Below are 12,145 nucleotides of genomic sequence, written 5' to 3' on the forward strand. Positions count from 1 at the left end.
GGATTGAATAAGTTCACATTGATCAGCACCCAACTACTCCAACTGGGCCCTGTTGGGAATCCAATAAGTCTCCAGCAGCAATGATATTGGGTCTAAAGACCTCCGGAGTATCACATGGATCAAATGGACTGTTGCTGGATCGCAAACCAGTTGCCATGACAAACTGGGAACACAAACAAGGCAAGAAACTAAATAAATCCAAAAACAGGTTCGAAAAACCAGCAACACAGTCCGAGAAGAGTCAAATAACACTATTCCACTGTTTAAAGCGCTTTTCATCAGCCTGATAGCAAACTTCTTCAGAAACAGTTGCAACAATAAAAAACCTTCCTTATAAGTAAGACAGGTGATCAGCATTCACCAATGTTATCACTTTGTTCTACTTAAGCAAACACACTTTAAAATTAAAGTGACAACTGCTGATAACCAGTAATAAAACAACATTAAAGTATATAAACACATTAAAGTATGTAAATATGTCTACGACAGTGACCACAATACACAAAGATAAAAACATTAAAAGTTATTTTGTATAACCCAACCATTGACAGAAATAATATATGTTTTTAACAAAATGTGACTCATCTCTGCAAGCTCTTTAGTTTGAGAATGCTACTAATTGAGCATGAGTCATTCATCCCAGGAAAATTGTAGGCATTCAACCTCACTTGCCAGGCTAATTCAAGTTCTTCGAGTTTGAGTGGTCTAGGGTCACCCCTACTGTCAAACTTGGCTTGATCAAAGAGAAAAGTAGGTAGGCACATGAAGATCTACTTCATGAAAAAGAGTATGGACTCCAAAACGATGTCTGGATATGTGCAAAGTGATTTAATAAAAAAAAAAAAAAGAAGAAAAGAAAATGAATGCTTAGTACCTGACTAGGACAGTATAAGGAGACAGTGAATGCTGAAGTGATGAGTTATAGTTGAGTGAATTAGTAGAGTGGTGAGACATTCCTGCATAGCTTTAACTTATGGAAAGAAAACAATTTAACAAGTTAGAGATCCAGTAATAAGCAGCAGTGGTGGTTTGTCTTCAGAAAGGCTCTCTCTCCTTCACCTATTTTCTAACTTTCATCTGTCTGCTGTGATCATAAGAGCCCTTATACTAGAGTTCCTGTGTTTGCTAGCCACAGGCAGCATTGGACATACCTGCACTGAAGGACAAGTTAATTGAAAGCAGCATAGATGACCATTTTAAATGCCACCACAGTTCAAGAATATGCTCTGCATTTTCGAAGGAGCTGAGCCAGTGAAGGAGACATGGTCACTGTTTGAAATGCTGCACAAATGTAATCAGCATTGTTTTCATAATGAGTGGGTAAGTATTACACCATTTTCTGTAAACATGACTTGGCATTTGACCCTCATGAAACACTCTACTTCCCCAATATTCCCTCTTTAAATGTCATGATGTATTTCTTTGATGCCATTTTCCTGTACCTTTCTTTTTACTCAATATATTACTTTAGATTAACATATAGGAACACAGATACAATGTGATAACTTTTTTACTGGTTGATCTTTAAAGCTGAAACACAATGGGTGGTGGTACAGGCTCTTCCTTCAGGTCCAATCTGACAATATATTGTTAGAATAATGAGTACAGTCTGTGTCTAAAATTGTGGGCAACAAAGGAAACTATCTGAAAAATTAGCCCAATGCTAATCTGGAGGAACACAACAGCAAGTTTAAACGATATGTCATTGGCCCAATAACAATACTCAGCTACTTTTGTTAGCATTATGTTATATAGAAGGCAGTGTTAGTGATTTAATGACAGCATCACTGACATAATACTCTTGAACCCCACAGACTCAAAGCACATCATTGTGCATATCACAGATACATACACAGCCAGGAATTGACAACTACAGAGCAAAGTTCAGGAAAGGACTTAAAAAAAACGTGTTGCAGTTTTACTTTTCCTTCATTATGAAGGGAGGTGGTTTACATTAGAAGCAGAGACACAGGTTGCTGCTAAAAGTCTGAACCAATTAGGGCTCCAAAACTTAGGCTTCCGTAGGTAGTATTATGCCTTCTTCTGTAAACAAGACTTAGCATTTGACCTTCATGCAATAATCTACTTCACCAACATCCCCTCTTTAATGTCATACTGTATTTCTCTGTTCATGGTTTCTGTATTTCTCTGATGCCACTTTCCTGTCTTTTTTTACTCAATATATTACTTCATGTTAATGAGGAGTACAGAGGTGATGTCATAACTTTTTTACAGTAAAGCTACTTCAGTTTTAAAGTACCAACAGCCCTTTATCAGAAAGTGCTCATGTTAGTCTGAAAGCTCAAGCAGCTGGCTTGTGAAACTTATGCTGATCCAACAGAAAAGTATCACATCACTTCTGTGTTTTAAGTGTTTTCTGGCAAGGGTCAAGCACAGCATTTCTCCTTTTTCTGTCTTCACACAAATATTGCATTGCCACTTGGTTAGTCACAGCTTCAAGAGAGTTTTACTAGGACGCAGACACAGGCACAGACAGGCATGTCACATCAATTCTGCTTCATTACTTGGATGCACAGTTGAGCTTTTTATTACTAGTTCTCTGAAAATACAATTCACGTAGCCACAAGTACTGCAGCAGCAACTATGTTTACTGATAGTCTTTCCTGATTTTGTTTCTGAGTTTACTAAGTTGGTCTAAAGACAAGGTGAAAAAGAAATATTCTCAATTTATTTCTGCAGTTGTAATGTAGCCATCTAGTAAAGTGCAAATCACAAATAAGCATTCATTATCCTCACAGTGGTATAAGAGCATATAATTATTCAATCTAAGTGTCAGCAGGATACGAATTGCTGAATATACATCAAAATGTCAATCTATAATTGTGTGTATCTATGAGCACTGCTATAATGCACTACATCAAAATTTCCCCACATTGCTGGCATCATTGAGAATAGGGATGAATCCCTGATTACAGCCCATACAAACTGGGTATGGGTATTTAATCTGTGTTGGAAGAGCCATTTGAGGAATAAAGAGTAACTGAGGCTGCATCGCCCAGACTGGTGAGGGAAGATGATGTCTCAGCCCACTGTGATGTTGTCCCTTGGTCGAGGCCAGATGTCACTTGAAGGAAAGTAATATGCACTTTGAAGCCTGTCAAACAAGACTAATGTATTGCAGCTGGGAATCAAGGTGTGGGGAAGACTGCATACACTGGGCTTGGCACTGCAAGTTCCGATTCAGAAGCATGCCCATCGGTGTCTACAGGGTGGGGAACAGGACACAAAAAAGTCACCAAAAATGAAAAATGAATGGTCAAGTCTTACCTTCACTATGGTCTAAGGGTCCACAAGACAGGAAAAGTAAGAAGGCAATTCATCACTGGATGGTAGAGAAAGGTAAAATTCACATACAGACCTCAGCAATAATTATAAAAACCATACAAGCTCGTTCTCATTAATTATTATAAACTAGTGATGTGGCAGACTTGATAAATGTTATACCAATGAGCAGTTCACTGCACTTGAGTTTAGCAATATGCATCTAAATGTCATTTCCAAAAATTGTATGACACCCAAAATAAACATGGTACAGTTGATTTCTGAATTTGAATGCTACCTGAGGAAGGCAATAAATTTAAGGATTATGTTTTTCATTCAACGGTTAATAATTTCTGAGTACTTTTTGATTGGTTATTTGCCCTGGGAATGGTATATCACTGCCTTTATGTACATGCCTGCTTGGGTGCAATACTACCAACCAGTACCAGATCAGTAAAACTGGCCTCAACAGAGGCACTGAGACTGAACCCTAGCTACAGCTGTCCATTAATGTCATTTCAGTATTTTTTGTTATCTTGAGCTGATGCTAACAATGTAACCTCTTAACTGAAGTTGCAAAAACAGGTTTCCAATAAATACCAGTGTCTAATACATTCTATGCTAGAGCCAAGGGCTAATAAAAGAGATATACCCAGTGAACATCTGCATGTAAGATCCCACTCCACATTTTCTTACTTTCAAACTAATTATCAGACCAGCTCACGCTGTATCTGGATCACTCTAATCCCCCTACTTGTCAAATTATCATTTAATTTTAACTGAACTAACATATTTTTTAATTTATTCATTTAACTGGCAAAGTAATGACTGATATGGTGGAAATCTTTGTCACTCAAGACACTGTCCACAAGGGCATGAGTAAATGCAAGAAACATTAGTTAATCAAACAGCATGTTTCTGGAAGGTGAAGAATGCCCAAGGGAATACAATGATAACATACAAACCACATGAAAAGGAAATGGAGATCACGAACTGGAACTGTAAATGCAAAAAAACCCTTAATCACAGAATCCCCATGGCAAATGGTCAAACTACAAAGCTGCCACCTCATTTTAATTCAGTTCCTGAAGCACAGTCACAATACAGAACCATGTGTTCATGTATTTATCAAAGTTTTGTGTTGACTACATTTATATGAGGAACAGGCTGAATTGTTAAGGATTTTGTAAGCTTTTATAAGCTTTGTATGCACTTAGATTTACCTCTCATTTTCAGCCTACTGCTGTAAATTTTGAACACATTAATTCTTGATTAATCCTGTATTTGGGGTGCTACAACAGGTTTATTTGTACCTGTACAGTGCTGGTTCCAGTAGTCCATACATTTCTTTATCAGATGCTGAGATCCCAGCAAACATACAATAGAAAATATGGAAATTCCTCTCTCCATCATCTTGATGTACAACACGCGATTTCTCCAGTAGATATTCATTGATTTTGGCACCTTTTACTGAAAATGAAAGGAAAATGAGAAGGATTAACACATTCTTTGTTGCTATTCATTCAGATGCAAACTTCTGCCTAGTGTTCAATCTGTTGTGACATGGCTTTGCTTTGATAAAAGTACTTCATGCTACAAAGATTAATTACAACTTAAGCATTCATACTATAAAAACTGGCGAGTCTTCAGGTCATTGTTATAAGAGAGTGCACTATTAACTTGGGATTTTAAAAGGCTTGGCCTAATATGCTTAAAATATGGAATGAAAATTAAATCTACCTAATCTCAGCTTCAGAAGCATATCTGATTTTAAGTTATGGGACAAGTTCAAAACATTTCTTAGGCTAACCTTTTTATGACGGAATGTAAATCAGAATGATTTTGTCTGCATTGTTTAAACAGTGTGAAGCTTAACTTTATTAAAGAAGTTAAGATGTACCTTTTAAGTAAATATACCTTATTTAAAGGGGCGAAAGTTTCATTTGTAATTTCAGTTTATTATAAATTCTTCTACATTTAATAGCAAACAGACAAAAAAAATAAAAGTAGATTTGAACCACTCTGCCAAAACCTGCTAAAAGAAGGTAGAGCATCAACGCTTTACATACAAGATGTGGAAAGTGTGTAAGTAAACATACCTTAACAGTAGATGTTCGAATGATCACTACTGCAATAGCCTTAGCTATATGGGTTATATCCTGCCCATGATATAAGAGCTGGCCACCTTCCAGAGCTTAAGGGTACCTCCTATGCACCAAAATGGTTATCAGCTCAAGCAGAGCTGAATAAAATCAATGTTTTCATCGATAAGCCCTTCCTTCACAGCTTTCATGCCAACGAAGAGACGGAGGATAGACATGAAAAAGTCCAATGCTAGGTGGACTAAAAACACAGTCCTTACCTTGGGGGATGGAGGGAGGGAACGGATAACTGCAGCCATGCACACTTCAGCATTTACTGTTAAGGCAAATTTAATTACACAACTGCACTACATTTATCATTTGATCACTGCTGCAGTAGCCTTAGTTATACGAGTAGAGTACCATATAACTTATGACTTGGAAGGATGAGGGTCTAGGAGCTCCTGGAGAATGGCCCTTGCAAATCCTATTCTAGACCAGGAAAAGGAATCTAGTTTGTTGTGCTTTGTAAAGGTATGTATAGAGGACCAAACTTCTAGAATATTTGTAGAATACCCCCCCCCCCCAAAAAAAAAATAAAAATAAAAAAAACACTGATGAAAGTTTGCTGTGAACTTGCCTGGAAATGCCTTACTGCGGTGGGTATAACAAAAGGAAACAGAATGATGCAATCATTTGGAGACGGTCACATTTGACACAGGTTGTCATTTTTTATTTCATGAAAAATGGATAACTGATCGGAGTTACTGAAAGTTCTAGTTCTGTCAAGATAATGTCCAAGTTGTCTATGGACATCTAGAGTATGAAAATTCATTTCTCTGTTTTTTAGATTCTGGAAAGAAGACTGGGACATGGATATTTTGGCAAATTTAGACACCAATTTAGGCACAAATGAATTAGTTCTCAAAGGAATCCTACCTTTATGAAAAATGAAATAAGATTGGCACAGCATGAGAGCTTGCAAGTCAAGACACTCATCTTGCAGAACTAAGCGCAATCAATAAAAATTTTTTTCATGTTATGAACCTCAAGCCAGCCTGATGGACTGGTTCAGATGGAGCCAAAGATAACTGTTCCAAAATGAAGTTCAGATCCCAAGGAGGAAACACCAGTTATCTAGGTGGTCTGATATGCAAGACCACTTACAAAACAGTTTAAAATGGGAATGCATCAAAAGAGGAGGATACATGGGCAAATGTGCTAAAATGTATGACAAATGATCCTTGACAGAAGAATAAGAATGGTCAGAAGATAATCACTTGCAAATATTTTAGAACCAGAGACCTACTAACCTTAAAAGGCTACTGGTTCCTGCTGTGGAACCAACTAAATTGCTTTCATTTTCTAATATAGGAGTTCCTAATAGCAGGTTTCTTTGCTTCCATTAATACTTGCTGCACATCCGCAAAAAACTGGTGATTAAAAGTTACTAAAACTCTATCATAGCAGTAAAGTGAAGTTGTTTCAGTTTGGGGTGTATCAAGCAATCCCCGTCTTGTGCGAGTAGGCCCAGGAGATCTGTGAGAAAGTTTGTGGTAATTGCACTTGGCCATTTCCAAAAGGAAGGAAAGAAGAATTGTTGCTTGGGCCAGAAAAGTCACCAAAATGACCTCTGCAGTCTCTTTCAGAAGGTTCAGAATGACTCTGGATGTCTGTGGAAAAGCACATGGAACATTCCTGCCCAAGAAAATGAAAATGTATGTTTTCTAGGGTTGTTTGTAAGGAATCCTGGAGCAGAATTTTGGGAATGGAGGCAAACATTTCTGTCTGAGGTGCTCTCCACAGTTGGCTCAATTCCTGAAGACCCCCTGATACAGTTACCATTCATGACAGTCTGTCCTGGTCCTGCTTTGCTTGCCTTCCAGAAAATTTTGCTCTGAAGGAATGTAAGATGCCTGTAAAGTGAGATAGGAGTGAAAAATTGCATCTCATGCTGCCACAGCTCTGCACAGAGGATAAACATCTGGTTCTCCCTGTTTCTTTATGTACCATATCATTGTGGTGGTGTCTGTAAAAATGTGCAATCATCCAGGGGACAAAAGATAACTGAGAAAGTTAAGTGGATTTATTACTACCAACATATATTGTATGTTAATGTGTTTTGGTCTGTCCTATTTATCCCAAAAGACACTGCACCTTTACTCCCATGCACACCACTTCTCACAAAGTATGAGGTGGCTGTAGTTACAGAATGTGATGGAGCTGGAAGGGAAAATGGGAGACCAGTACTATGTTGAAACGGGTCTCTTCACCACAGGAATTCCATTTTTACAAATCCCAATACAAGACTCTAGAATGTCAGGGAGTGTTGTTGGGACCGTAGGGATTTTAGCAACCACTGAATCTTTTATCATACAGAGTCTGGCTAGAGGAGTCTTTAGAATCATGGATAACATGAATCCTTGTATTCAGAAAAATTTCCTTACTGAAGCTGTGGACTGAGTGGAAATGCTCAGGAAAAGATCTCTGCATATATCTACCTTTTCTTGTGTAAGAAAAGATTTTAGAATGTATGTATCTAAGAGACATCCAAAGTAAACAAACCTCAGGGAAAAAGTCAAACCAGATATTTGGCTGTTCTCTTGAAACCCCATTCTGTGATGGAACTCTTTCACCCAAGTGAAAGATTCCTTACACTTTGGAAAAAAATGAAAAGAAAGTAATCTAAATAAGGAAAAAAAGAGATACGTTGCAGTCTGCAATATGCTATGACTGGGGCTAGGTACTTCAAAATATCCACAATGCTCTAAGGGTATTCACATACAGTAATGGAGAGAACAGAAAGTTTAATCCAGACACAGGAAGCCTTTAGAAACTTTTGTCATCTGAGGCTATAGAAATGTGATGATATGCATCATATAAATTTAGGGATATTAGAAAAAAACACTTAAAAGGGGAATCATAGTTAACAGGTCATGAATGGATGGCATTTTATACTTTGGGACTTTCGCAAACTAGTTTAGAAAAGAAAGCTCTAAGACCGGTATCCAACAGGCTTCTCTCTTTGGTACCAGAAATATTTTGAAATAAAAACATTTCCCTTTCAGAGAAAGAGGGTCAAGCTACTATTATCCCTTGAGTCAGTCACTGCTGAATGACGATGGGGGTAGAAAAGGAAGTTTGAACTGATGGAGAAGGAATCCCCTAAAAACAATGAAGAGACTCCCACTGCCATCTGTATCCCTGATGTATTACTTTCAGAACCTATTTGTCTGAGATAATTAGCTGCCAATGAGAGAAGTAAAGGTTTGCCAGGGTGAAGGGGAGCTTACTTTGTTTGCTTATGTTCTTTTTATAAAGTTATATACTGTTCTAGCATGTCGAGTGGTAGATTACTGGCGTCCTCTCCAGTTCAGCTGGTTAATCTGGGTATCTTGAGACAATGCTACAATTGTCTCATGTACACAGACAACCCTCTCCTCCTCCCATCAAACACAAATACATGGGAGAGATGCAACTATATAGCCAAACTGGAGGCTGAACTCTCTCAACTCAGGGCTGGCATGACCAGACAGGAGGAGATGGTAACCATACACACAACAAACCCACTCCCACATAGACCTACCACAACTGCAAACCAAACACATAAAAACACAAAGACATACTCGGAGGCTCTAATAAAAAACTTACCAAAACAACAGAGGCTCCCAAAGCAGACATCCAAAAATCCACCACCTCAAAATAAAACACATGCAACACATACTTCAATAAATCAGTGTGTCAACCAATCACAGCCCTTAAGGCCAAACACCATGCCTGATACACTAGTAATAGGTGACTCTATAGTCAGACACAGTGATGTCCCGCTTACCAGGCTGAACAAGGAGAGGGTGACTGTGAGCTACCTATCGCTGCTAGGATCCGCCACATAACACACGCACTCAGGTCACTCCAAAGCAAGTACAAATATGACTCCGTCATTGTCCATGCTGGCGTGAATGACCTGAGACATACCTACCTGGACTACATGAAAAGAGACATAGAGGAGCTCTCCGATTATGTAGCCCAGGCTGGTATGACCCTGACCCTGAGCAGCATCTTGCCCTCACCAAGAATGATGCCACAATACAAAGACAAGATGATCAGCTTTAATAATTGGCTCAAGTACTGGTGTCATTCTAAGGGGATCCAATGTCTGTCTGCCTGGGATGACATGTTGGACAAGCCACACTGCTTCGCAAGGGATGGCTTACACCTGTCACCACTGGGCTTCCGGATATTGGCTAAGGCTCTTGCCACCCCCATAGTGCCTTTTTTAGGCAAGGCTCAAAAGACAAACCCACCTCCTTAGAAAACAAAAATGGAAAAAAACTAAGGGTAATGCTGCTCAACGCCAGAAATCAAAATCTCAAGATGCAGGCACTCGATGCACTCCTCAGCATGGAGAACATCGATGTCTGTGCAGTAACTGAAACCTGGTTCAAGGCTCCTGAGAGCACCCCACCGCTACCAGGCTATACCTCGTATCATGCTTTTCGGCCCCAAAACCTGGGCCGAACCACAAAGGGAGGGGGAGTGTCCATATTCATCAAGGACACCCACACCTCCAGGTTAGTAGCAACACATGAAGCAGAGACCATACATGTGCAACTAACGATAGGCAAAACTGCTATACAACTGGTAACATGTTACAGACCACCCACCCAATCTCAGGAACCCCACTCAGCCTTCCTGAAGACATTGGAGGATATGAATGTATCACAAAATACCATCATACTGGGAGACTTCAACTACCCAAACATAGATTGGGTACATTATTCTAGCCCTAACACCCTATCCCAAAGGTTCCTGGAATTCATAAATTCAAATGCACTGGAACAACTAGTCACCTCTCCCACTAGGGGAGATAATATACTAGACCTGATCATCACAAACATAGGGACAAAATGCTCCACATCGGAGGTATACCCCTCACTAGTGAGATCTGACCACAAACTAATCACCCTGGATATACATATCCCACCTCCACCCCCAGCACAAAAGACCACAGTGAAAAACTTCTCAAAAGCAGACTTCACTCTTCTTAAGACTGAGATGGTATCCTTTAAGCCCACTGGGCCAGTGGATACCACACCCCGCAATGCCGAATCCTTCACAAATCCTTTCTATGGACATCTCCAAGGATGCATGGATCATGCAATCCCAAATAAATCCAAGTCCCTCTCCACCAAAGGCAAGCGTCCTGTCTGGTGGACCTCAGCCATTAACAAACTGCATAACAAAAGAAAGAAGCTACTGCACATCAGAGCAAAATCCCATAAAGGGAAGACATCTCTGATCAACATTAGCAGAAAACTACGTTCTCTCATAAAAACATCCAAGGCCAACTTTGAGAGAAAAATCGCTAAGGACACTACAGATAACCACAAAGCCTTCTTCAGCTATATTAGAAACCTGGGCGGATATGCTCAGAGTTAGTTCACAACAACAAAAAATACACTGAACCCACAGATATTGCCAACATTCTGGCTGACAGGTTCAGTGCAAATTTCTCCCCTCCCTCACCCCCAAAAGAAGAAATACTTATCCCAGCTGAATGTAATCTCCCTGTCATCTCAGATGTCCAAGTGAGAACCGCCCTCAACAAAGCTAAAAACACAGCATCAATGGGACCTGACGGTATCCCGGGTTGCGTGCTACGTGAACTCCAAGAGGAGCTAAACCCGCACATAAAAATGCTATTTACCCTTAGCCTTACTACAGGATATGTACCTGAACACTGGCGTACAGCAACAGTGGTCCCACTCCACAAACGGGGTACCTCTACAGACCCTGGGAACTACCGCCCCATAAGCTTAACCAGCCTGGTCTGCAAAGGTATGGAAAGAATCCTTATGGAACTCATAGGGACCTACAGACACTTGACCCCACCCAGTTCGGCTTTGTAAAGGGCAGATCCTGCCTTTTGAACCTGGTTGACTTTTTCGAAACAGTCACTACAGCCATTGATGAGGGCAAAGCAGTCCATACAGCCTACCTGGACTTGGCTAAGGCCTTCGACACAATACCCCACTCAGGCATCATAGATAAGCTCAACAGCTTAAACATAAACCCTTATGTCACTAGATGGGTTGCAAACTGGCTAAAGGACAGAACCCATAAAGTCACAATCGCTGGAGCAATGTCAAACTCAAAGCCAGTCACAAGTGGTGTCCCACAGGGATTTGTCCTGGGACCCCTCTTGTTCGGCATTTATTTCTCAGATGTTAAAGCAAACATGGGAGGGTTGTGGCTGACAAAGTTCACAGATGACTGCAAACTAGGCGCCATAGTCAATACACCAGCGGACACATACATCCTACAAAAAGGCCTCACAGAAACGGACAACTGGTGCCGGAGTCACGACCTTAAACTAAATGCCAAAAAATGTATAGTCATCCCCTTTAGGAAAAACAAAGTACCCACAAATTATCACATAGACAGCAACCCACTGAGTACGGAAAAAGTAATCAGAGACCTAGGGACCCAAGTCGACAGCAACCTCTCATTTGACACCCACGTTGCCAAAGTGGTTAGAAAAACATTCTACCTTGCACACCTCATCATGAAAGGCTTCACATCCAGATCCAAGGATGTCATTGTACCCCTATACACCTCCCTCATCAGACCCATGATTGAGTACAATGCCCCATTTCGTATGTACCTCACCCGGCATTTGCAACAGCTGGAGAGACCACAAAAGTACCTCAGCAAGAGGATCAAGGGTCTCCACCATATGTCTTATTCTGCCAGACTAAAGAAACTTCAGCTCTATTCAGTAG

The 12,145-nt window shown here is 40.1% G+C and overlaps 1 protein-coding gene across 2 annotated transcripts in view; it reads right to left on the minus strand.

The window, feature by feature from the left end:
* LOC122807596 (myosin-IIIb-like) overlaps positions 1–12,145 on the minus strand; it is a 2,420,886-nt gene that overhangs the window by 1,376,994 nt on the left and 1,031,747 nt on the right. For both annotated transcript variants that reach the window (XM_044078517.1, XM_044078510.1), the window contains exon 6: positions 4,596–4,752. In XM_044078517.1, the coding sequence (XP_043934452.1) occupies positions 4,596–4,752 (157 nt within the window). The remainder of the gene's footprint in view (positions 1–4,595; positions 4,753–12,145) is intronic.

Source organism: Protopterus annectens, chromosome 1.part1, assembly GCF_019279795.1.
Source record: "Protopterus annectens isolate FY-2018-M chromosome 1.part1, PAN1.0, whole genome shotgun sequence".
NCBI classification, from domain to species: domain Eukaryota; kingdom Metazoa; phylum Chordata; order Ceratodontiformes; family Protopteridae; genus Protopterus; species Protopterus annectens.